Source organism: Pocillopora damicornis, chromosome 3 (genome assembly GCF_964200805.1).
Source record: "Pocillopora damicornis chromosome 3, jaPocDami1.2, whole genome shotgun sequence".
NCBI lineage: Eukaryota > Metazoa > Cnidaria > Anthozoa > Scleractinia > Pocilloporidae > Pocillopora > Pocillopora damicornis.
Genome location: NC_142672.1, coordinates 23,757,394 through 23,783,214, shown reverse-complemented (window position 1 = coordinate 23,783,214; position 25,821 = coordinate 23,757,394). Strand labels below are relative to the sequence as shown.

At 38.7% G+C, this 25,821-nt stretch overlaps 5 protein-coding genes and 1 pseudogene across 6 annotated transcripts in view; 3 read left to right on the top strand and 3 right to left on the bottom strand.

Moving 5' to 3' along the window:
* The first annotated feature begins 105 nt into the window (after nt 1–105).
* On the top strand, nt 106–8,833 carry LOC113683049 (uncharacterized). Its single transcript, XM_089200651.1, has 8 exons — nt 106–246; nt 1,844–2,669; nt 2,754–2,928; nt 3,651–3,909; nt 4,852–5,085; nt 5,247–5,498; nt 6,628–6,813; nt 7,522–8,833. Exons 2-8 carry the CDS (start codon nt 1,904–1,906, stop codon nt 7,969–7,971), a joined length of 2,322 nt encoding a protein of 773 aa, XP_089056777.1. The 5' UTR covers nt 106–246; nt 1,844–1,903; the 3' UTR covers nt 7,972–8,833.
* A 262-nt stretch (nt 8,834–9,095) lies between these two features.
* Nucleotides 9,096–25,577, bottom strand: LOC149048928 (uncharacterized). Of its 2 annotated transcripts, none has more exons than XM_089200682.1 (2): nt 25,438–25,577; nt 9,096–9,869 (listed from the first exon to the last, which is right to left on the bottom strand). In XM_089200682.1, exon 2 carries the CDS (start codon nt 9,847–9,849, stop codon nt 9,319–9,321), a length of 531 nt encoding a protein of 176 aa, XP_089056808.1. In that variant the 5' UTR covers nt 9,850–9,869; nt 25,438–25,577; the 3' UTR covers nt 9,096–9,318. The 2 variants fall into 2 exon arrangements, with proteins under 2 accessions (XP_089056808.1, XP_089056807.1); XM_089200681.1 differs by lacking the exon at nt 25,438–25,577 and adding an exon at nt 10,051–10,186.
* The window catches only part of LOC113681326 (uncharacterized), a 40,633-nt gene continuing 26,460 nt past the window's right edge, over nt 11,649–25,821 (bottom strand). Inside the window, exons 2-3 of the mRNA XM_089200663.1 lie at nt 16,151–16,735; nt 11,649–12,093 (exon numbers count right to left, since the gene is read on the bottom strand). Coding sequence (XP_089056789.1) covers nt 11,778–12,093; nt 16,151–16,735 — 901 coding nt within the window. The 3' untranslated portion in view covers nt 11,649–11,777. The remainder of the gene's footprint in view (nt 12,094–16,150; nt 16,736–25,821) is intronic.
* LOC149048930 (uncharacterized) lies at nt 15,192–15,932 on the top strand (annotated as a pseudogene).
* Nucleotides 17,288–22,238, top strand: LOC149048929 (uncharacterized). Its single transcript, XM_089200676.1, has 5 exons — nt 17,288–17,509; nt 18,452–18,685; nt 18,847–19,098; nt 20,227–20,412; nt 20,925–22,238. The coding sequence occupies exons 1-5, from the start codon at nt 17,450–17,452 to the stop codon at nt 21,372–21,374; spliced, it is 1,182 nt and encodes a 393-aa protein (XP_089056802.1). The 5' UTR covers nt 17,288–17,449; the 3' UTR covers nt 21,375–22,238.
* Nucleotides 21,434–24,473, bottom strand: LOC113683035 (uncharacterized). Its single transcript, XM_027200228.2, has 3 exons — nt 24,326–24,473; nt 23,475–24,144; nt 21,434–23,282 (listed from the first exon to the last, which is right to left on the bottom strand). The coding sequence occupies exons 2-3, from the start codon at nt 24,122–24,124 to the stop codon at nt 22,841–22,843; spliced, it is 1,092 nt and encodes a 363-aa protein (XP_027056029.2). The 5' UTR covers nt 24,125–24,144; nt 24,326–24,473; the 3' UTR covers nt 21,434–22,840.

Below are 25,821 nucleotides of genomic sequence, written 5' to 3'. Positions count from 1 at the left end.
ACAAACAACAGTTGCGAGTTAAACCAAAAAAGGTCTTACGATAACACAATGTGGTGTGACATATGTTAGTTGTCACTGAAACAATCGAGTTATTGTTCTGCTTACGTCGTATCAAATTAGCACTTGAATATTCTACGCGCCACCTGCTTGAGCGACTGGCCAATGTCTCGGATGCATTGACTCTACTGCAGTTGCTATTCGTTGTCCTCTCTGCCATTCCATTCCACGAAAGATCTCATCGAAAAGGTAAACTTCAACTGCAGCATGCTTAACTTTTGGTCTCGACTGCGTCCTCTTCTGCTCAGCTTGATTCATCATCCAGCTTCATTCTGTATGGTGATTCGTAACGATATTGAACAACATAGTGAAACAGTGGCACTTAGCAAAAACATGAGCGACGGATTCCAACTGAAAGCTGTTGAAAGATTCATCTTTAAGGGTTCATAATGCACTAAATTCATTCTTACATTCTATTAGTAACAAAGGCTCTTTTTAAGTTGCTAACATGGGAGAGAACTGTGCAGAATTCCTTAGTATTATTGTAGCTTTCTCATTCCTTGCCCTTTTCGAATGATATGATCGGTAATCGCATTAAACAAAAGAAAACACCAATAGGTTTATCCACATTCACACAGAGAAAAGAATACAAATTGGATACTAAGAGGGGCATGCCTTAAAAATTACACAAGAATTGGATCGATATTTTAGAAAGATCACGGTTGTTTAGAAGAAAGACTTAATGAAGTTAAGATTTTACGTAGTGTTTTCCAATCATGGTTTCTCGCAAAAATCACTGACTATCTATTCCAAGCAATTATGAATCTATTGAACTCAGTGCTCGACAAAATGGAAATTGTTGCAAACAAACGCTGGTTTTACTGTGATATCGTTGCGACTGATGTAAAATTACAGTGATTTTTCAAATTTGCTTACACAGTCACGCAGTCGTTGATGAATTAGTTATCAGCTTTCGGTTTCGTTGCTCGAACTCAGTTCGATTACTATTGAAAGACGCTAGGAAGTTTGATGTAGAATAGATCAACGACTTGAAATTTTTAAAACGCTTACCACAAACTCACTGAATTATTGTTTTAATCGGCCATTTGGATTGTTCACTTGTTTACCTCCTAAGTCACTCACAGCACCCTGCATAATTTTTATTAAGGTAGCGGACCGTAAATGCGTTCGGTGTTCGAGAGATATGTGATATAACTAAAGTTTGAGACGAGAATAAATTGTGCTATAGTGAAATGCAATTTTTGGGTCGGCTGTGCGTCGTCCTCCATGTGTAAAACATGTTTAAGCCTACCAGAAAGTAAACTCATATCCATGCAGAAGCTTCTAGATAAATTGGCCATTGTTTACAAATGATCTGTGAAGCAAATCTGCATAATCTATCTCCGTGAATGATTATCGTTTCCTTGTAATAAACCTTTATTATTGTTAATTTTTCACAGTTTTTGGTATAAAAGGAAAGCCAAACGAAATGATTCGAGTTAACAAGTTGATAATTAGAGTTGAATACATATTTGAATGTACCCAGCGAGACCCTTGAAATGCAAATCCCAGGCTTGTAATGAATTATTACCCCTTAAGAAGTAAATAAGCTTGAATTTGATGTTCCTTTTAAGTTTATACTGGTTTCTCCCGCTGGTGATGCATATATTTAATGCACGCCGCTCGGGAAATATCCAAACCGAATACAACCACGAGAGGGAACTTTTTTTGTTTTCATAGTTTACTTTTTGAAGGTGTCTATGGGTGGAAGCCTGCATGCAGAGTCAATTCATCAATTATCACAAATTATTTTCATTACCGCGTTGTATATTTTTATTTCACTCAGTGAGTTTCTTCAGTGTATCTCAACATCATTTGGCTAAGAGGTGTTCCGCTGTGCCAGACGATGCGTGTTGTCTACTTGTTGGTTTTAGCAGGATTTCTGGCCATTACTGGCCTTGCTTTTCTCATCGCTGGAATCGTACTCCTAAGCAAAGGTGATGCATCATGCTCCGAGGGCTCCAGCAATACATCGAATAGAAAATCTCTTAACTTAACAGAGAAATGTTCCTACTCGGAGGAGGCCATCACCAAGGGGTTGGACAAGTTCCTCCAGAAAGTACAAGACAGCTATTACAAGCTTCATCCAAATAAAATCTCTTCAAAGCCGAAAGTGTCTTCAGCAGAAATACAAGCAAAATATCGCTCTTATGACCCGTCCCCACAAAATATCAAGATTATTACAGATAAAGCACTGGCCCTTTTGGATGAAATAAATGCAATAACTTTTGAATCGCATAAATTGAAACCACGCGAAAGGAAGGCTTTGGCTCAGGTAAAGCACTATTTGCAACACATTTTTGGAACGCCGTACGATGTCAATTATTACGCGGGTGATTTTCTCCTTGGTCCAAATCTGTGGTGTTGGCAGCCCCTGTGTGATACTAGATCTGAAATGAAAAACAGTCTTTATCACTTCAAACCAAACAGCACCGAAGACTTGGAAAATTTACTGAAAAAATTCGGAGAAATCAAAGAAACATTTGTTCAATACAGGAAGAACATGGAGTATGGCGTTTTGGTCGGAATGGTACGTTCAGTTGAACAATGCAAAGCTGGTATCAACGGATTAACATCGTATTTCCGAGAAATATCAATTAAAGGGGCAAAGGGTAAGAATTTTTAATGTTAACCAAGCTTTTGATGTTATTGGGTCGTCCATTTACATATTTTAAATTTCTTCCCACGTTAACTAGGTGTCTTAGAAGAAGATTTTGTCAAACGTCTGTTGCAATATGAGTTTCTTGAGGTCCTCACGAATAATTCAGAAGCAATAAGCACGTGGGAAAAGAAGAACGGAAAGAGTGTGAACCAGTCCCTTAGAGACTCTCTTGTGGAAAACATTGGTAAACCTATTGAAGATTTCTTCACGTAAGTGTATTCATGTGCTTGGCCATAAAATAAGTCTTTAACCGAGTGAATTTTTTCTTCTATCTAGCTATCCCATGATACAATATCCACTCCTTCCAAACTATGAGCTACATCTCGCAAGAGAGAAAGGTCAAACTTCTATCTGGCTTGGAGTGTTTGAGTGTTTGTGTTTGTTTTTTGTTTTTTCACATAGGATGATGACATGGAAACTCTGACCTCTTCAGAGTTTTACAAATGTCAGTTTGGTATAAGATCTTTTTTACACCCAGAGAATACTATAAAAAAAGGTTGTGGTTAATATTCAAAAGGTAGACAAAGTGATCGAATTTCTGAAGTGTTGATATCTGATATGATCGCCTGGAAATATAACTAATATGTATATACAAGGGGTTACATGCTGTGTGCTTTTTCCATGGACAGCTACTCTGTGTCATTCGAGAGGCTAAGTTGTGACTATTTGAAACACTGATCTCACCTCGGTGAGGTCGTTGGACTTGAAATCTGGTGGTCTCGGGTTCAAGTCCTCCACCCTGCTACCCACCGGATTTGTTCTTGGTCGCTCTGAGCTCAGCTCTTTCAAGCACTTTATATTCATTTGACGTATTTGTTTCTCTCTCTTTCCTGGCCCACAATGTAAACTACTTGGTCCACCAGTAATTGTGAAAGCCATTAAAGTCTATTTATTTTCATTTATTTACCTCAGTGTTTTGTCTCCGTTTTAGGTATCTTAGAAAAGATCATATGCAACATTGCGTCTCCAGTAACGTGTCCAGCGGTTTGGCCACGCTTCCTCTCTCCTACGTGTATGTCAACAATACCGCTGACAAGTCAAGACCAGCAAACGGGTCTCTTCCAACAGGAGAACGGCTCAGCGGTAACGATTCTTATAAGCTGCTCGTTTCATATTTTACAACAAACACCATGTCCCCAAAGGAAATTAATGATCTTGGATTCAAAATGTTAAAAGAACTTTATCCTCAGGTGGGTAGCGTAATATTATAGTTATGAAAATTATTGTAATGATTTGCAAACATTTTTTGCTTGGTTCAAATGTGTTAAATGCTCTCCTTTTCGTCGCAGATTGCGAAAGTCTCGCCACCATCACCCCACGTAAGGTGATGATACTGACACATTAATAAGATTTCGAAAGCGCCATCGGTAATCACGTCTGAAATTTTCCTGGAATTTTTCCCGGAAAATCATCATCCACAGTTAAATTTTAGTTGAATACAAACCTCCTACCAGCTCCTACTTGGCCCTAGAGTCCTCTGAGAGACTTCTGTGAAATTTCCATATGTTTTCTTGAAACATTTTCTGTGACAGCTGTTGTTTTCATGTTTTCCTTTAAAAATTGCTGCGTGGCCGGTCAATACTGATTCCCTTACGCAAACCGCACGTTTGACCGTTGTGTTGGTTAGAAGAAACTAACGCGAGTTTGACAGCAAAATCCCTGTACGTGGAATTATGTTACATGTAAAAAATGAAAATGACAAAGGGGCCAGACAATCTCGGGCGCTCGTAAGTTTGCTTTCGAAAACACAAATACAAAACGTATCGGTGTTTCCGCATTTGCGTACGATAGAGTGAATTTGTTTATACCTCACTTTCCGTTTACCAGATGAGACCAATGTTAGTGACAAGCTTGAAAAAGTAAAATATAAACGATGGGTGCAGCATCGAGGAGAGGGTGCTTGAGAACAAAAAAGGAGTGGAGGCATGGATAATATGCGATGTACTGATGAAGAGTGATTGGGAAAGTCAGTGTCACTGGTGCATCACTGTTGAAGGGGGCAAGAATTAATCAAAGTTTTGAGAGTGTTTCTGACGTAGCCTTTTTAATAAATGAACAAATATACAAATTATAGTATTTACAATGAGACGTAGTATCATCACTTACAAGTTATTTCATTTATTTACTCGTAGGTCCTAGAAGTAGCACGGCTGGTAACACAACAAACTGATAACGATACAGCTAAAGAAGAGTTTAGAAAGAAGCTGAAATCGAGAGTTTCTGAGTTGAACTATCTAGAAGGGGAGTTTCCGAAGAATGAGTCTGATGAAAATGCTCATGTGTTGTGTGGTAACGTCGAAGGTGCGAAGAAATATTGTCCCACAAGATGGCGAGCGCTTCAAAACTGGTTTGATGAGGCCCACATGGTATGTGTAGAAACTCGACTATGAAATTTCACTTTTTTTCCGGTCACCTGTCTTTAGTTAAGTTCCCTCAAAGGAGGTAAGGAGGTAAGCTAACAGGGAAAAGTTAGTCTCAGCGTATTTACATTTCCTCATTCATGATTCGTGAATTTTCTTTTTATTAGGCATTGGGACTGCTGGATCCAAAGACGATTAACATGTTTCATTTCAATGGTGCAAAACACACAACGCCAAATTGTCCAATACAGCTGTCTCCCGACTTCAATCCTTCTGGAGGAGCAAATTATAATAGGGCTGGTAAAGATTGTAAAAAGAACGCGCGGTACAATATACCTTTCTTCACATCTGAGCCTGCCAACAGGTACGAAGAATGGAGTATAAACGCACACGAAGGAAGGCCTGGACATCACACGCAAGTTAGTACTCGTTGCGATTATCGATTTACTATTAATGTTAGAAAAAGTAAAAGCTAAGGCCCGTAGCCACCTCAGGCACCACCCCCACAGGAACAATAAACTCTTAGCACTGCAAGGCGTGAAAATGAGTCGATCTCAAAAAAAAAGATCTAACAAAAACTCTATGACGCTTATATATGAAACAGACTACATAAACCACGACACAGACGACAAAAAGCACTTAAAATAGATATAGAGATAACATGTATGGAAGGGGGCGTATGAGAATGTTATATCTGAGCCAATCTTTTCTGTTTACTTTTATTTGACATCATCTGTGGTCCATAAATGAAAAGGCACTGGACAAAATAGAATTAGACCTTTTTTAAATAGAATAATTTTACCTTCTTCTAAGAATTCATCTAACCATCAAAAAGGAACAGTGAGATATCTGCTCTTGCAGTTGCTTTTTTTACTCCCTCTAAGTATGTACTACATTATCAAACTGCTGCTAAAATCATAGCTTAAACATCCCAGTTAGTCGTATTTGCAATAGCACGTTTTTTTTTTCACCGGTGATTTTTTTTCAAATTAACAATGTTCACTGCATATATAAGCTTGACAGAGTTGTTATCGACATTGGTCGGAAAACTTGTCGGATAAGACTTTCCATTTTCCTTGAAAAATTTTCTGAAAGACATTGGAAAATTTGTCCTCAGCAAGTCTTCAAATTTCAAATTAAACCTTCATTTTAGACGAGGGAACCTGACACTGGAAGAAAACACATTTTCCCTTTTTAGCCCTTTAGCTCCCATCAGTGACTAAAAGAGAATTTCTCCTTACAATATCAATACAATATCAAACAGACAAGCCATGAGAATAAAGAACAATATCAATTAGGGGATTATTAGTTGATCTAGCACCAAATTCTCTGAACTAACATCACAAGAATGATATGGCAGATAGTAAGGGGAATTACTAATGAGATCTTAATTGGGATTTAGAGGGTTAAGCGTACACTGTTAGATGCCTCGGAGTAATGGCCAAAATTATCAAAGAAACGTGGAAGAGAAAATGCAGTATAGGGGTCGAGATTATTTACCTAGTTACAAAGTCAGTAGGTTAATTTCTTCTTCCGTCACTTACTCAGGTGCAAGGTTTAGAGGAACACTTTCGGGATAGTTGTGGAGGAGTCATCAAATGGCTTGATCAAGAAACTTACTACACTGCCTTTACCGAGGGCTGGGGTCTGTACGCTGAGAACCCATTGATTGGCGAGGACACCGATGTCTATAAGGATGAGCCTTTGCAGAAATATGGAATGCTGAAATGGCAGGTTAGTATTAATAACAGATCGAGACAGATGTCATGAAATTGTCAACCGTACTCTTACTCAAATTAATCTTTTTGGGAAATTACCTCGGTTGAATGATTTTCAATCTCTGTAGACGAAAGCCACTCTGCTAAGGTGCCCATGCCTCGCACTTTAAACTAAACTGGTGTCTTCTTAATTAGCTTGGCCAAGTCTGTGAAATTTTAAAGCAACATATTTAATATGAAATTCAATGAGAAGAAAACTAGTTGTCTGTATAATCTGTGTTTAAAAATCCCGAGAAACGAAAAACTCTTTGACTGAAACAAAGAAACAAAGGAGAGAAAAAATGAGGTTGCTCTCTTTCCTTGTAAACTTACAAAAAATTGAAGTATCTAAACGTCACCCTGCTGGCTATTGCAATTTCTAATGACAATTTTCGCACTCTAAACAAAATAGGCTGAGCGAGTGGTTGAGGGAAAGTGGAGATTATTTACTAATAATTTTCCAAAATAAGGATCACTCTAAATTGCTAGTGTGCAGGCATCCTATTTAACAACCAGTCACTAAGAGGTTTTGAAATCAGGTTTAGATGACCACAGATGAAGAACCCAAGCCCAAGCATCTGTTACTCTTTCCTTAGTTTCCTTTCGAGGGTTTAATAAACTACCCAAATGAACTTTTTCGACGACATCTGGCTCTAGTATTGTCAACTAAATTGCTCCTCTACAGGTGTGGCGCGCCTTACGGTTAATTGTCGACTCGGGTCTGCACTACCAAGGATTTTCCCGCCAAAAAGCCCTAGATTTTTTCGCAGACTTCGCTTGGGATGAAAGTGGTGAGGCCTTAAGGGAGGTGACTCGTTACCAAAGCGCACCAGGCCAGGCTACTGCCTATATGATTGGCCAACAGCATATCAAGAAACTCAGAGAGTACGCGAAGGAAATGTTGGGAGATAAATTCAAACTTCGTGACTTTCACTACCATCTGCTATCCCAGGGTTCCGCGCCATTAAGTTACTTGGAGCAAAGTATCGAGACTTATGTAAAATGCGTGAAGAACGAAAATGCTTCCGGATGTTATGAAATTTTAAATCCTGCAGTGAACGACCCAGCTGCCGATGTCGATGACGATGTGGGGGATGACCTTTACGAGCCAATTAGAGGGCGTCATTATTTCTGATCAAATTCACTATCAATCATCATAGAGTATGTGAGCGTACCATAGCTTTCTTACGTGCTTAAGGACACTCAAAATAGATGTAATTCTCTGAGTAGAATTGCCTGGGTAAATATTTTTACAAGTGACGACGGGTAATTTAGAACGTTTAGCATAGCTAAACTTTACTACATACAACTACTATACATGATAGTAACTGCCATTTTGAATTACCAGACTCAGCCTTAGTGTAGTTGTCTTCTTGCATAGAATGTTACGATGAACAGTTTTTTGCAAATTTGATCAAAGTTTACTTACATGTAGCATGCAGTTCTTTAAAATGGTCGATAATACAGCCAATAGAGAATAAATGCCCGAAATCTACTACAGCACTCTTAAATGTTAGACTTTAGTGAGAAACCAATGTAATCTACAAACGTTATGCTCAGTTCTAATTTTTTTATATCTTGCATACTCGAGGCTTTTGTATACGAACTGACATAGTACGTTGTAATGTTCTTAGCAGCACTTTACATTATGTTCTGTTTCACTATCCTAACCTTGAAAGAGAGACGAATGATTATGGGTAGTTAGGCTAGGCTTGTGCACTAGAAAGTTGTATCATTATATTTTTCATAGTGACAGAACAATAGTTACATCGGCAAAAATCCGCTCTAAAGTCAAAATAAAGAAGCCATAACATCGGTTATTCTAGACGATGGAGTAATTGACGTGAAGATCTATCTTAGCAGTATTGGTACGCTATGATTAATTTTAAGCACTCCTCATTCATTTTTCTGCCCGTTTTTCGTTTGTATTTTCTGGAATGTTAAACTAAAGGAGATCTGTCACGAATAAAACTTATTATTTCTTTTACTCTTATAAAGCAGATGTAATCTCGTTGGTTTAAGTTTAATTATGTATGATAGGTGGATTGGTCAGTGAGATACAGTCCTTAAAGCGAATTAAGTATGAGAGCGATCTTGGCAGTAATGAACACTACTTGTGCAGTGACGAAATTAAGGCCGGAACCACATTTTTTCATCATTTATTCGTCACTACGCGGGTCTATCCCTAAGCAACGCCCTTCCGCCCCAATCTGCTGCTGTTATCCTGGGTGTCTTTTTTTTCAGGAGTCATTGAGCTGAACATTTTTTAAAATTTTATATTTTCTAAAATCATTGAAATCCTCAAGGCCTAACTAAGTCATTAAGAAAAGCTATAAAAATCATTACAATTACATTATTTTGTAGAATACGTAATAAAGAGAAGGCTACCCTGTGAATTAGCCTCAGTCATGAAGTACTTTGCAAAATAGTAAATTTTTTCACAAAAGGAAATTACTTCGTATTTATAAAATACCGTTATCGATCACAATTTTACTTCTTTCGCTGCGAAAAAAGTCAAAACAGGGCCGAGGGGACTCAAACCCGCATATTGATTAGTTTTAGCTAACTTCAACATGCGTCCGTGTTTGACCGGCAGAAACCAAATCCATTTACCCCCAATGATTTTATCCCACAATTTATCTTTGAGGCTCTTGAGGTTACGGGTCTCGTGCACCAGTGCAGCCAAAAGTTTGTTCAACTCTGGCTGCAACTTTTCCTTTGGCTCTCGTGCCAGCGAGTTGTAAGCGTCAATAAAGCGCCTATAACGATCATCGTTAGTCTGATTGGAGGGATCGATAATCGGCTGCGTGGGTACACCATAGAAATCTCCCGCTAATGCTAGAATTTGCCCTAAAGATAACACCAAACCATTGGGAAGCTTGAGGCTGTTTAGTCTGCCCATATTTTCGGATGTGATGCAGACTTTATCCCCTATGTGCTTGTGTTCAAATGGCGCAAAATCCACTACGTCTTTTCCATGATGATAAACATCAATTGGTTTCGTCTGCTCCATGTTGACAGTGTCGTTTCTGACTAATGAGAAACAGATTGGAATTGACATATGTTTACTCAAATGTCCATTACGTCTAAAAGGTCTTGAACTGTTAAAGATAGCACATTTAACAAGTGAGACAAAACTCAAAATAAGAATACCCTGTGTGGCAAGCAGAACAGTGATGACGCTAAAATAAAAGTGATATTCGTAGAATCTTACCAGCTTTAGATGAATCTACTCGTGATTTTACTGATTGAAAAGTAAAGTACAAATTAAATTTTAATCTATATCTCAGTCTTATAGAGACGCAAGTGTTCGACTTCCTGTATCAGTAAGTTCTTTAGGGGTTTCCCCGTATCTCTGAAACCGATCTGTTAATCCCTTTTTAGGCTTTAAATAACATCTCTTTTGACGTGCATGACCTACACTTGGACCAACGTTGTAAATACAAAGAGGAAAAAAATGTTCCAGACTCTTCTCATTTGGCGGAAGTTGATTTCATTCGTCTTCCTTTCAGCTAAATAAGCTTTAATTAAGACGCAATACATGACAAAATTTCTTCAATACGGCCGGAATAAGGCTTCAAATGCATCATAGGCGAGTTATGCGCTATTTTGAACACCATGTCACTGAATCTGTAATCGGCTTGTACTTATGTATCGCAACTGGTGGCGGATTATCCAATTAAAATCACATGAATAGTCTATTAAGTTGGAACTGGTGATCGAGGAATAAAATAAAATAGAATTTGTAATGGCTGCCACGCCTTTGCTACCGGACATTGATTTGTTATAAGTTTGTTTCGTGTTAAACCGTAGTAGCGACGTTATTGTTTGTCCATTAGGGACGTGATCTTTAAGTTCCACCCAGAACCGCATTTTAGTTAGTTATCTCGTGTTGGGCTAACGATAAGACGTGTTTATCGAAAAGCGCCTTTTGCCCACCTTATCTGAAAGTTCGTTTTGGTCAAACCTTTACAAGTGGGACTGTTATTTTACGATAAGTACTTGGATACCTCGACTACGCTAATAAACGATTCAAGTCTTTTCCGTACAATACATCCTCGCTTCATAGCGCGTCTTCACTAGCGAAACTCATAGTTGTCGTTGAAATTTGCTTCGCTCGCGTCGGCCGCTACAGAATTATACTATGGGGGATTCCCATAGAATGTAAAAGGCTTCTTGTCAGCTTCAGCTTCTCAGCTTCACGTTTAATCATTATCGTTTCAAAATAACGGTATTGTTTTCGGAGGCAACGCCAAAGGTCGCTTGAAGACCTCACTGAAGACATGGTCCGATAATCCGACATGTATTGCCGTATGTTTCTCAGAAAATGATGTAAACAAGAATTATTTTTCGACTGAACTCTTGATCATTATTTCAAATGATACTTGTTTGATTTGTAGCACTGTTTAGGACCCACAGTTTTGCCGATTGTAATTGATGAGTTAATAACATACGTGATCACGAATTAATACAATTTGAAATTTTTTCGGTTTTTTGACGTTTAAATATCGAACCGGAAATTTTCAGTGACATCCTTACTGAAAACAAACGAAGGTGACGTTGACCTAAACTACGTCAGACTCGACACGTGGAAGGAAAGCGGCTCTCTATAGGTCTCCAGAAAAAGCAAGGTGCAGAAATATCAGACTAAATCTTGAGAACGAGTCTTTTTTTTGAGTCCGCAAGGAGATTTTAGAGCGTTTTAGGTTTGTTTTATTTGAGAAATTCTCTACCCCTAAAATCGGCAATAACATTTTATCGGTGTTAACTTGTATTTTGTCTATCATGGCGATAATAATTTTTCTTCCTGTGGACTTTACCTACTTGAGTATTAATGTTAAAATAACCTGCCTTTATGTGGGAAGTTTGTTATTAGTTATCAAGATGAGGTGCTTGAATTCTCATCTTTTAATTGAAATGCTTTTGAGAGCTTCTGAGGAATTATCTAAAGTTATTATTCTTGTTATTTAATTTTTTTTTATGGATGATATTGGTAACCTCAGCGATGTCGATAACTTTATTAGGGTCTTGGTAGGCTACATACACTTGGTTGACTGATTTCTGAATAGCCTCGACAACATGTTTAAAATTGTCTTCGCTTTTATGAAGCATTCCATCACCATAAGCAATCCACTTGTCTCCTCTGATATTAGTTACTCGCAGGCCAAACTTTCCGTCTTCATCGTGCATACACTTACTCAGGTAATGACCATCTACATGGAGATTGGTTGCTTTTCCTAATTCTGCTCTTGGTGTCCTGAGATGAAAAGAATATTATTCAATGAAAATGATACTTATGGAATATGGAAAAACGGGTTTTAGAAAAAGCTTCTTTCTGCAGGAACTTTCCTTGCCATTTTTTTTCCTGGCTGACCTGCTTGAAAACATAAAACTATGATCTAGGCAAACGTGATGAGTCATTCGGAAGTATTAAACAGTTTCAGATTTATATGGATCACTCATAATCACGACAACCCAAAACATTCATTTGGTAATACATGGCGTTTTCTGGTAGATTGGGCCTCAGTAAGTTCATTAACATTCGACAAAGGCTTTACTTCGGATGAGCTATTTAATTCTTCTCCTTCTTGTTGCTTTTTTTGTCACTTCCCTCTCCATATATTCTTTTAAAATAAATAATTGACAACCGACCTACGTCGTTATCTTACTTCACAGACTGCCAAAGTAATCAGCACGATTTGTCTGTAAATTAAACATTTATCAGGAGAAGATAATCTCCCAAAAAAAATACATCTGAAATTATAAATGCTTGCACATCACACAAAGGATACTAAAACATACTAAACTTTATACCACATATAAATCAATACAGATTATAAACTTCGAAAAAACAAGATCTTCTTTCATCTTTAGCATGGCGGCCGGGTGCAAACTCAGGCTCTCTGCGAACATTTGTATATTTCTCTGCATTTATGTGTCTTTTGTAAACTACAAGTCCTTATGTCTGCAGAAGAGCACTTTTCTAAACGACAGTGATGTGTATTTTGTCTCAAAAGTGAGCTGCAGAACTGAAATTGCGGGTAATTTACATCAACAGAGGAATCCGTCCGGAGATAAAGAGTTTAGTAATTCGTTCAAAGCTGTTACGCTTTGTAAGCTCTTTAATCGAGCCTGTTTCGCCCTAGCTTTAATTGCTCTGGCTGGCGATATCGAGTCTAACCCCGGCTACCAGACGCTAGACGACATAAGGAACACTCGTGGACTAAAAATTGCTCACTTAAACATACGAAGTCTCGTACACAAGACCGACTCTTTGCACCTTGAGGGAATCGACAGTAAAACAGTGGACATTCTAACTCTATCCGAGACATGGTTGGATGGGAATATTTACGACACAGAAGTTAATCTTCCTGGATTCGTGTGCGTTCGTCAGGATCGCACTGGCATTAAAGAGGGATATGGTGGTGTAGCTATCTATGTGAGAGAGGGTTTGGCTTTTCGCCTGCGGAATGATATTAATACTGGCGGTCAGGAGTGTCTATGGATTGAGTTAATTAGAAACAAATGCAAGCCAACACTCGTCTGCTGCGCTTATAGAGCACCGGATTCTAACTTTCAGACCTTTATTTCTTTGCTACATGAGAGTATGTCATCTGTGGATCCGGAAAAATCGGATGTGGTAATTCTAGGCGATTTAAACGCAGACATGATGGCGAGTTCTAAATTGCCCAAAAGAGATAAACAAGAACTTCTTAACTTTTCGCGGGCCTACAACTTCACTCAGTTAATAAAAGAACCGACGCGCATAACTGACACCTCGCGGAGAATAATCGACTTGGTTTTTGCTAATAATGAACACCGTATTGTCAAATCTGGTTTTGTTTGTACCGCTTAGCGACCATTTTCTGGTATTTTGCACAATTAAAGCTGGTATTACAACAAAGACTAAACCGAGAATACTCGAGTATCGCTCCTATAAGAACTTTAATCCGACTTTATTTAATGATAATCTTAGGAATATTCCCTGGCATATTGTTGAAAACGAGGACAACGTCGACGATGCCTTGTTTACGTGGAATAAAATGTTTTCGGAGCTGATCAACACGCACCAGTAAAAAGAAGGCGTGTCAAGGGAACACCTCTTCCATGGATGAACAGTCAAATAAGTGATACTATGAAAGAACGTGACTGGGCGCATAGAAAGGCGCGAAAATCGAACTCGGCGCGTCATTGGTCAATGTATGCAAAGCTTAGGAACAAAGTTAATGGCTTAGTACGAACTGCCAAGTCTAAATATTACTGAGACATGATCGAGGAAGCCAAGGGTGACTCAGAAAAGGTGTGGAAAGCAGTGAACGAAGCATGCATTCGGAACTCATCTTTAAAGAGTATTCAGTGTATTATCTCTTATGGTGTTCAGCATATAACATCCCAATCCATTGCTTCTTCAATGAATAGCTTCTTTGCTTCCATTGGCCAAATTCTAGCAAGTAGAATATAGACTTCCGTCTTGAATTTAAACTCCATTTCAAAACACACGCTTTTCCAGTTCGAGTTGACTGAATTGGATCAATCTTTTGTGCTTGAGCAGCTTTTGCCATTGAAAGCAAACAAAGCGATTGGTCTTGAAAAAATTAGCGTAAGACTTCTTAAAATCTCAGCTCACACAATTGCACCATCTTTTGTTAAACTTTTGAATCTCTCAATTCGCACTAGTCAATTTCCCAAATTGTGGAAATGCGCGAAAATCACGGCATTATTTAAGTCAGGTGACAGGACTAACGCTTCCAACTACCGCCCCATCTCAATCCTCCCTACACTAAGCAAGGTTTTGGAGAGAGCGGTACACTTGTAGTTGTATCAGTACTTGATTACCAATAATTTATTGTCCAACAAGCAGTTTGGTTTCCGGAAGGGTTTCTCATCAACTACAACAGCTTTGACCTCATTTGCTTAAACATGGAACAAGGAAAGCTTTGCGGGGCTATGTTCATCGATCTAACCAAGGCATTTGACACGGTAGACCATCAAATAATGTTATGCAAGCTATCCGAGATCGGCCTTTCTGAAACATCTCTTCATTGGTTCCGTTCTTACTTAACTGGTAGACAACAGTGCACCTCATGTGGAAATGAGTTATCTGAGGAACTTCCAGTCACGCATGGGGTGCCACAGGGTAGCATTTTAGGGCCTCTGTTGTTTGTAATTTACATAAATAACTTGCCAAATGTGCTTAACTCCTGCTACGCGTCACTTTATGCAGACGACACTGGGATTTATTGCTATGGTACATCCTCAAAGGAGTTGAGTGATTAGTTAAATAACGATTTACTGAGTGTGGCGAAATGGCTTCATGATTACAAACTGACTTTAAATTTGGACAAAACTAAATGCATGCTTATCGGTAGTAATAGGAAACGCGAAAGCAAAGTTGATTTGACTGTCTCAATTTTAGATCATAGTATAGGTAATGTTCGCAGCTTTAAATACCTCGGTATACATATATCTTCGGATTTCAGATGGACTGATCATATTGAACACCTAACTGGGAAAATCAATCAGAGGCTTGGGCTTCTCAAGCGTATAAAGCATTTATTGCTTTTCAGGGCGCGTCTACTTTTCTATAAAAGTCTTGTTATGCCCCTTTTTGAATATGCTGATCTTGTATAGGGCGATAAACATAATATTACCCTTATGCCTAGCTTGCAAGTTTTGCAAAATAAGGCCGCTAAAGTTATTTTTAAATAAACCATTGTACTCATCCTCCATTGAGGCATTAGCCGTTCTCAAGTGGCTTTTCCTCTAGAGAAAAGACGATTTCAAAGAAGGTGTTTACACGTATACAAATGGATCAATGGCTTAATTAATCACGATATAGACTTGATTAGAAAAGACGTACTTCATAGGCATAATACACGTAACAAAGGCAATTTTAGATTACCACGTGTCAAAAGAAATTGGGGGAAGCAAATAACACAATATCATGCCGTTTCCGATTTTAACTCCCTCAGTCAGACGATCAAAGATTCAAGGAATGTAAATAGTTTTAAACGTAATGTTTTAAGTTTTTAATATAGCTACTTACGTTTAATTTTTACTTATACTTATTTTTAAATTTTGTGCATTTTTTGTATCTTTTTAATCCCTTTGCAATTTTATAGCTTTTTTACTATATATATCTAGTTTTGAGATCCTTGTTGAAAACCATATCTTTTATGAAAAAGTTTCCTCAATAAAGATGATTATGATTATGAAGAGAAAATGATTAGGGAATGACAAATAAGTAAAGTTATAGTTCTATGGAGTTTTATATATAGCTCTGCTTGATGTTATTTCGCGTATTTTTGGCATACCTGATGTGTCCACTCGCAAAGCTGTCAGTAAGAAAGTGACAAGCAAACGCCTCCATGGCATATGCTTCATGAAGAAGTTTGGTCTTCTCTTCTTCTGTGTTTGCTTGACTCGCTTCTCTCGCTTTCCCCAAGGCCAACTGATGACCAGTCAGATAAGCGCTTCTGGCGTGTGGTAGAAAATGGTCATGGTTGTTCATGGCCAACTTAAGCATTCGCCCTGGTTTCACCGGGACACCACCGATCCATTTACCACCTGTGATCTCATCTTGTTTTCTAGTCTCCGTGTCCTTATCTGCAATAGCTATGAGCATGCGCAACTCTTCTACTTCATCGTCAGGTGCACGCGCCATTGTGTTGAAGGCAGCCATGAAGCGCTTATGACGGCCAGCGTCTTCTTCGTCAAATGGATCGATGATGGATACTTTCGGTATACCATAGAAATCCCCCGCCAGGGCTACAATGTGCTCAAATTTGATTCTAACCCCATTTGGAAGGATAAGTTGCCTGTCTTCTAGTCTCTCGGGTTGGGTGCGCTTTCCGATGTCTACGTGCTCAGGCGACGCAAATGGCATTTTGCGTAGAAGTCTTGCATGAGACAAAGAGACAGATACATATATGTTAAATCTCCAGCCGGAACATCCGTTTCAGGAAAAACTGTGACCAAGGTCTTAAATACCGCCCGAGGCTACAGGCCGAGGGTGTTAATCAAACAATAATTCGCGATGGCGAGCGGTTCCTCAAATACTGTCGACTGTTCCCAATTTTTGCAATTATCCTTCATTATTACTTGACATGGGAGATTCTCAGTAAGATGGGTTAAAAGTTATCTATCAGACATCTTTTTATGGATTATTGAAAAGATTTTGAAATTTTTTTTTCTCTTTACCTGGATAGTACTATCTGCCCACCGATTTTTGAATGCTTATCTATATTGAATTCAAACTCAACCAGTTTATTAGTATTCTCATCCAAGTTATCCGGCCTATTTAATAGAGATATAAATAAATGAGTTTAAGAATAAATAGATAAGTTAGTATAAATTTGTCTCAATATAGATGACCAGTCATTCATGCAATACCGAGTATACTCTCTGTAGTACATAATCTGTTCATAAAAAGAAAGAGCGAAAGAGTCTCCAGTAACGTGTCCAGCGGTTTGGCCACGCTTCCTCTCTCTTACGTGTATGTCAACAATACCGCTGACAAGTCAAGACCAGCAAACGGGTCTCTTCCAACAGGAGAACGGCTCAGCGGTAATGATTCTTATAAGCTACTCGTTTCATATTTTACAACAAACACCATGTCCCCAAAGGAAATTAATGATCTTGGATTCAAGATGTTAAAAGAACTTTATCCTCAGGTGGGTAGCGTAATATTAAAGTTATGAAAATTATTGTAATGATTTGCAAACATTTTTTGCTTGGTTCAAATGTGTTAAATGCTCTCCTTTTCGTCGCAGATTGTGAAAGTCTCGCCACCATCACCCCACGTAAGGTGATGATACTGACACATTAATAAGATTTCGAAAGCGTCATCGGTAATCACGTGTGAAATTTTCCTGGAATTTTTCCTGGAAAATCATCATCCACAGTTAAATTTTAGTTGAATATAAACCTCCTACCAGCTCCTACTTAGCCCTAGAGTCCTCTGAGAGACTTCTGTGAAATTTCCATATGTTTTCTTGAAACATTTTCTGTGACAGCTGTTGTTTTCATGTTTTCCTTTGGAAATTGGTGCGTGGCCGGCCAAAATTGATTCCCTTACGCAAACCGCACGTTTGACTGTCGTGTTGGTTCGAAGAAACTAACGCGAGTTTGACAGCAAAATCCCTGTACGTTGAATTATGTTACATGTAAAAAATGAAAATGACAAAGGGGCCAGACAATCTCGGGCGCTCGTAAGTTTGCTTTCGAAAACACTAATACAAAACGTATCGGTGTTTCCAAATTTTCGTACGATAGAGTGAATTTGTTTATACCTCACTTTCCGTTTATCAGATGAGACCAATGTTAGTGACAAGCTTGAAAAAGTAAAATATAAACGATGGGTGCAGCATCGAGGAGAGGGTGCTTGAGAACAAAAAAGGAGTGGAGGCATGGATAATATGCGATGTAATGATGAAGAATGATTGGGAAAGTCAGTGTCACTGGTGCATCACTGTTGAAGGGGGCAAGAATAAATCAAAGTTTTGAGAGTGTTTCTGACGTAACCTTTTAAAAAAAATGAACAAATATACAAATTAGAGTATTTGCAATGAGACGTAGTATCATCACTTACAGTTATTTCATTTATTTACTCGTAGGTCCTAGAAGTAGCACGGCTGGTAACACAACAAACTGATAACGATACAGCTAAAGAAGAGTTTAGAAAGAAGCTGAAATCGAGAGTTTCTGAGTTGAACTATCTAGAAGGGGAGTTTCCGAAGAATGAGTCTGATGAAAATGCTCATGTGTTGTGTGGTAACGTCGAAGGTGCGAAGAAATATTGTCCCATAAGATGGCGAGCGCTTCAAAACTGGTTTGATGAGGCCCACATGGTATGTGTAGAAACTCGACTATGAAATTTCACTTTTTTTCCGGTCACCTGTCTTTAGTTAAGTTCCCTCAAAGGAGGTAAGGAGGTAAGCTAACAGGGAAAAGTTAGTCTCAGCGTATTTACATTTCCTCATTCATGATTCGTGAATTTTCTTTTTATTAGACATTGGGACTGCTGGATCCAAAGACGATTAACATGTTTCATTTCAATGGTGCAAAACACACAACGCCAAATTGTCCAATACAGCTGTCTCCCGACTTCAATCCTTCTGGAGGAGCAAATTATAATAGGGCTGGTAAAGATTGTAAAAAGAACGCGCGGTACAATATACCTTTCTTCACATCTGAGCCTGCCAACAGGTACGAAGAATGGAGTATAAACGCACACGAAGGGAGGCCTGGACATCACACGCAAGTTAGTACTCGTTGCGATTATCGATTTACTATTAATGTTAGAAAAAGTAAAAGCTAAGGCCCGTTGCCAATTCAGGCACCACCCCTACAGGAACAATAAACTCTTAGCACTGCAAGGCGTGAAAATGAGTCGATCTCAAAAACAAAGATCTAACAAAACTCTATGACGCTTATATATGAAACAGACTACATAAACCACGACACAGACGACAAAAAGCACTTAAAATAGATAAAGAGATAACATGTATGGAAGGGGGCGTATGAGAATGTTATATCTGAGCCAATCTTTTCTGTTTACTTTTATTTGACATCATCTGTGGTCCATAAATGAAAAGGCACTGGACAAAATCGAATTAAACCTTTTTTAAATAGAATAATTTTATCTTCTTCTAAGAATTCATCTAACCATCAAAAAGGAACAGTGAGATATCTGCTCTTGCAGTTGCTTTTTTTACACCCTCTAAGTATGTACTACATTATCAAACTGCTGCTGAAATCATAGCTTAAACATCCCAGTTAGTCGTATTTGCAATGGCACGTTTTTTTTTTCACCGGTGATTTTTTCTCAAATAAACAATGTTCACTGCATATATAAGCTTGACAGAGTTGTTATCGACATTGGTCGGAAAACTTGTCGAATAAGACTTTCCATTTTCCTTGAAAAATTTTCTGAAAGACATTGGAAAATTTGTCCTCAGCAAGTCTTCAAATTTCAAATTAAACCTTCATTTTAGACGAGGGGACTTGACACTGGAAGAAAACACATTTTCCCTTTTTAGCCCTTTAGCTCCCATCAGTGACTAAAAGAGAATTTCTCCTTACAATATCAATACAATATCAAACAGACAAGCCATGAGAATAAAGAACAATATCAATTAGGGGATTATTAGTTGATCTAGCACCAAATTCTCTGAACTAACATCACAAGAATTATATGGCAGATAGTAAGGGGAATTACTAATGAGATCTTAATTGGGATTTAGAGGGTTAAGCGTACACTGTTAGATGCCTCGGAGTAATAGCCAAAATTATCAAAGAAACGTGGAAGAGAAAATGCAGTATAGGGGTCGAGATTATTTACCTAGTTACAAAGTCAGTAGGTTAATTTCTTCTTCCGTCACTTACTCAGGTGCAAGGTTTAGAGGAACACTTTCGGGATAGTTGTGGAGGAGTCATCAAATGGCTTGATCAAGAAACTTACTACACTGCCTTTACCGAGGGCTGGGGTCTGTACGCTGAGAACCCATTGATTGGCGAGGACACCGATGTCTATAAGGATGAGCCTTTGCAGAAATATGGAATGCTGAAATGGCAGGTTAGTATTAATAACAGATCGAGACAGATGTTATGAAATTGTCAACCGTACTCTTACTCAAATTAATCTTTTTGGGAAATTACCTCGGTTGAATGATTTTCAATCTCTGTAGACGAAAGCCACTCTGCTAAGGTGCCCATGCCTCGCACTTTAAACTAAACTGGTGTCTTCTTAATTAGCTTGGCCAAGTCCGACCCTTTGACTGAAACAAAGAAACAAAGGAGAGAAAAAATGAGGTTGCTCTCTTTCCTTGTAAACTTACAAAAAATTGAAGTATCTAAACGTCACCCTGCTGGCTATTGCGATTTCTAATGACAATTTTCGCACTCTAAACAAAATAGGCTGAGCGAGTGGTTGAGGTTTTGAAATCAGGTTTAGATGACCACAGATGAAGAACCCAAGCATCTGTTACTCTTTCCTTAGTTTCCTTTCGAGGGTTTAATAAACTACCTAAATGAACTTTTTCGACGACATCTGGCTCTAGTATTGTCAACTAAATTGCTCCTCTACAGGTGTGGCGCGCCTTACGGTTAATTGTCGACTCGGGTCTACACTACCAAGGATTTTCCCGCCAAAAAGCCCTAGATTTTTTCGCAGACTTCGCTTGGGATGAAAGTGGTGAGGCCTTAAGGGAGGTGACTCGTTACCAAAGCGCACCAGGCCAGGCTACTGCCTATATGATTGGCCAACAGCATATCAAGAAACTCAGAGAGTACGCGAAGGAAATGTTGGGAGATAAATTCAAACTTCGTGACTTTCACTACAATCTGCTATCCCAGGGTTCCGCGCCATTAAGTTACTTGGAGCAAAGTATCGAGACTTATGTAAAATGCGTGAAGAACGAAAATGCTTCCGGATGTTATGAAATTTTAAATCCTGCAGTGAACGACCCAGCTGCCGATGTCGATGACGATGTGGGGGATGACCTTTACGAGCCAATTAGAGGGCGTCATTATTTCTGATCAAATTCACTATCAATCATCATAGAGTATGTGAGCGTACCATAGCTTTCTTACGTGCTTAAGGACACTCAAAATAGATGTAATTCTCTGAGTAGAATTGCCTGGGTAAATATTTTTACAAGTGACGACGGGTAATTTAGAACGTTTAGCATAGCTAAACTTTACTACATACAACTACTATACATGATAGTAACTGTCATTTTGAATTACCAGACTCAGCCTTAGTGTAGTTGTCTCCTTGCATAGAATGTTGCGATGAACAGTTTTTTTGCAAATTTGATCAAAGTTTACTTACATGTAGCATGCAGTTCTTTAAAATGGTCGATAATACAGCCAATAGAGAATAAATGCCCGAAATCTACTACAGCACTCTTAAATGTTAGACTTTAGTGAGAAACCAATGTAATCTACAAACGTTATGCTCAGTTCTAATTTTTTTTATATCTTGCATACTCGAGGCTTTTGTATACGAACTGACATAGTACGTTGTAATGTTCTTAGCAGCACTTTACATTATGTTCTGTTTCACTATCCTAACCTTGAAAGAGAGACGAATGATTATGGGTAGTTAGGCTAGGCTTGTGCACTAGAAAGTTGTATCATTATATTTTTCATAGTGACAGAACAATAGTTACATCGGCAAAAATCCGCTCTAAAGTCAAAATAAAGAAGCCATAACATCGGTTATTCTAGACGATGGAGTAATTGACGTGAAGATCTATCTTAGCAGTATTGGTACGCTATGATTAATTTTAAGCACTCCTCATTCATTTTTCTGCCCGTTTTTCGTTTGTATTTTCTGGAATGTTAAACTAAAGGAGATCTGTCACGAATAAAAATTATTATTTCTTTTACTCTTATAAAGCAGATGTAATCTCGTTGGTTTAAGTTTAATTATGTAGGATAGGTGGATTGGTCAGTGAGATACAGTCCTTAAAGCGAATTAAGTATGAGAGCGATCTTGGCAGTAATGAACACTACTTGTGCAGTGGCGAAATTAAGGGCGGAACCACATTTTTTCATCATTTATTCGTCACTACGCGGGTCTATCCCTAAGCAACGCCCTTCCGCCCCAATCTGCTGCTGTTATCCTGGGTGTTTTTTTTTCAGGAGTCATTGAGCTGAACATTTTTTAAAGTTTTATATTTTCTAAAATCATTGAAATCCTCAAGGCTTAACTAAGTCATTAAGAAAAGCTACAAAAATCATTACAATTACATTATTTTGTAGAATACGTAATAAAGAGAAGGCTACTCTGTGAATTAGCCTCAGTCATGAAGTACTTTGCAAAATAGTAAATTTTTTCACAAAAGGAAATTACTTCGTATTTATAAAATACCGTTATCGATCACAATTTTACTTCTTTCGCTGCGAAAAAAGTCAAAACAGGGCCGAGGGGACTCAAACCCGTGTATTGCTTCTCATGAAGTTCCCTTTTTTTAAAAATGACCGTATTGATTTCCTCTTCATAATGTTAAACTTCGCATCTTGAGAGATGTTACAGCATCCTTTCGTTTCGTAGCCGCGACCTTCTGCTTAAAGAAGCTTAGTATGGACCTCGAATACACTTTTCCATCCTTTACTTGGAACAGAGGGGCATGATTTTTACCTTCTTCGTCAAGAATTGGGATGATGTCGGTGACTACAGCGGTATTGAGATCTCTACTCGGATAATTGTAAGCTTCAAACACTTGGTCAACTGACTTCCCAACAGCCTCGATCACAAACTTTAGGTTTTGTTTGTTTTCTTCATTGAGAAGCAGTCCATCTCCGAATGCTGCCCACCCATCTCCTCTTTTATTTGCCACACGGAGGCCCATTTTTCCATCTTCGTCGTGCATACACTTGCTCAAGTAATGACCAAGATTGCGTGGATTAATTTCCCTTGCCAAGACATCTCTCGGTGTCCTGAAAAGAGAATTTTATTTAAGCAATACTTTCTTTTCCTTTCTTCTTGTACTTTATTCAAACAAAAATCTGAAGAGGCTGTTAACAAAACCAAACATAGACAATACCCATTACATACATAGATGACAACGAGAAATTCAATAAGAACAGCATAGCAATCACAATAATGATAATAAGAACAGTGATTTATACCGAATGTGTCCACTCGAGAAGCTGTCAGTCAGGAAATGGCAGGCAAACCCATCTAGTGATAAGGCTTCGTGTAGCAGATTCTCCTTTTCTTCAGCGTTCGTTTTATCACTCGCCTCTCTAGCTTTGTCCATTGCCAGCTTGTGACCCGTTAGATAGGCTTCTTTGGCGTAGGGAAGAAAATGGTCGTGATTAGTTTTAGCTAACTTCAACATGCGTCCGTGTTTGACCGGCAGAAACCAAATCCATTTACCCCCAGTGATTTTATCCCACAATTTATCTTTGAGGCTCTTGAGGTTACGGGTCTCGTGCTCCAGTGCAGCCAAAAGTTTGTTCAACTCTGGCTGCAACTTTTCCTTTGGCTCTCGTGCCAGCGAGTTGTAAGCGTCAATAAAGCGCCTATAACGATCATCGTTAGTCTGATTGGAGGGATCGATAATCGGCTGCGTGGGTACACCATAGAAATCTCCCGCTAGTGCTATAATTTGCCCTAAAGATAACACCAAACCATTGGGAAGCTTGAGACTGTTTAGTCTGCCCATATTTTCGGATGTGATGCAGACTTTATCCCCTATGTGCTTGTGTTCAAATGGCGCAAAATCCACTACGTCTTTTCCATGATGATAAACATCAATTGGTTTGGTCTGCTCCATGTTGACAGTGTCATTTCTGACTAATGAGAAACAGATTGGAATTGACATATGTTTACTCAAATGTCCATTACGTCTAAAAGGTCTTGAACTGTTAAAGATAGCACATTTAACAAGTGAGACAAAACTCAAAATAAGAATACCCTATGTGGCAAGCAGAACAGTGATGACGCTAAAATAAAAGTGATATTCGTAGAATCTTACCAGCTTTAGATGAATCTACTCGTGATTTTACTGATTGAAAAGTAAAGTACAAATTAAATTTTAATCTATATCTCAGTCTTATAGAGACGCAAGTGTTCGACTTCCTGTATCAGTAAGTTCTTTAGGGGTTTCTCCGTATCTCTGAAACCGATCTGTTAATCCCTTTTTAGGCTTTAAATAACATCTCTTTTGACGTGCATGACGTACACTTGGACCAATGTTGTAAATACAAAGAGGAAAAAATGTTCCAGACTCTTCTCATTTGGCGGAAGTTGATTTCATTCGTCTTCCTTTCAGCTAAATAAACTTTAATTAAGACGCAATACATGACAAAATTTCTTCAATACGGCCGGAATAAGGCTTCAAATGCATCATATGTGAGTTATGCGCTATTTTTTGGGCGGCCGTCACCACCAAAAATACAAGGATGTCAAATAGATCAGCAAATACAAAGATGGTGTAAGGATCAGCTGCAGGATAGCATAGCTAATAAAGGAATAGCATGGCCAAATTATAGACAGTCTAGTTTTCCTTCGTGAAACAGAACACCCTAAACATGAATAGTTTAGCCAAATGAGAAACGGTCTAGTAGCCCATGTTGAGTTGGATCATGAGATTGTGAAATGGACTAGCTTAATTACGAATAGCTTAGCACTCATTTGCAATACAGTACTCAAACGGTGTAGCGTTGAGTTAAACGGCTCAGGGTAACGTCGAGTAGCACAGCGTACGCACAAACGGTGTAGCGTTACGTCAAATGGCTCAGCGTAATTTAGAATGGTACAGCGTACACACATATGGTGTAGCGCTGCGGAAAATGGCTAAGCGTAATGTCGAATGGTACAGCGTACATAAAAACAGTGTAGCGTTGTGTGAAATGGCTCAGCGTAATATCGAATGGTACAGCGTACGTGCAAACAGTGTAGCGTTGCGTGAAATGGCTTAGCATAATGTCGAATGGTACAGCGTACACACAAATGGTGTAGCGTTGCGTGAAATGGCTCAGCGTAATGTAGAATGGTACAGCGTAGACACAAATAGTGTAGCGTTAGGTCGAATAGCTTTGCAAAACATCAGACGCTCTATCTGAACATTAAATTGCTTAGTATTACTTGAAATATTTCGATGTTGTGGCGAATCGTCGTGGCGTGACGTGAAGGCTATGCCATTCCTTTATTAGCTATGCTATCCTGCAGCTGATCCTTAAGTCATCTTTGTATTTGCTGATCTATACGACATCCTTGTATTTTTGGTGGTGACGGCCGCCAAGGCATCTCGCCGAAACCACCAAAAATACAAACCGCAAATGGAACAGCGATCTGCTGGGGGTATGACGTCATCGAATGTGAAGACTGACACGAAACCATTACATGGCGTAGTATAGTCTTCACTTCGCTTTGCCGTAAAGCAGAGCCAATTTGGTAAGTTTTTCTTCTTTTTTCACTGCTGATATTGCACTTATTCGTTGTCGTTCATGAAAGCGTCAATTAAAATAG

Excerpts from the sequence above, each read along its gene's own strand:
- LOC149048929 (XM_089200676.1), top strand. The coding sequence starts at position 17,450 with ATGTCCCCAAAGGAAATTAATGATCTTGGATTCAAGATGTTAAAAGAA. Across the intron at positions 17,510-18,451 it reads TAAAAGAACTTTATCCTCAG|GTCCTAGAAGTAGCACGGCT; the intron begins GTGGGTAGCGTA and ends ATTTACTCGTAG. Across the intron at positions 20,413-20,924 it reads ATGGAATGCTGAAATGGCAG|GTGTGGCGCGCCTTACGGTT; the intron begins GTTAGTATTAAT and ends GCTCCTCTACAG.
- LOC113683049 (XM_089200651.1), top strand. The coding sequence starts at position 1,904 with ATGCGTGTTGTCTACTTGTTGGTTTTAGCAGGATTTCTGGCCATTACT. Across the intron at positions 2,929-3,650 it reads CCTATTGAAGATTTCTTCAC|GTATCTTAGAAAAGATCATA; the intron begins GTAAGTGTATTC and ends TCTCCGTTTTAG. Across the intron at positions 5,499-6,627 it reads GGCCTGGACATCACACGCAA|GTGCAAGGTTTAGAGGAACA; the intron begins GTTAGTACTCGT and ends TCACTTACTCAG.
- LOC113683035 (XM_027200228.2), bottom strand. The coding sequence starts at position 24,124 with ATGGAGCAGACCAAACCAATTGATGTTTATCATCATGGAAAAGACGTA. Across the intron at positions 23,283-23,474 it reads TTCTCGAGTGGACACATTCG|GACACCGAGAGATGTCTTGG; the intron begins GTATAAATCACT and ends TTCTCTTTTCAG.
- LOC149048928 (XM_089200682.1), bottom strand. The coding sequence starts at position 9,849 with ATGGAGCAGACGAAACCAATTGATGTTTATCATCATGGAAAAGACGTA.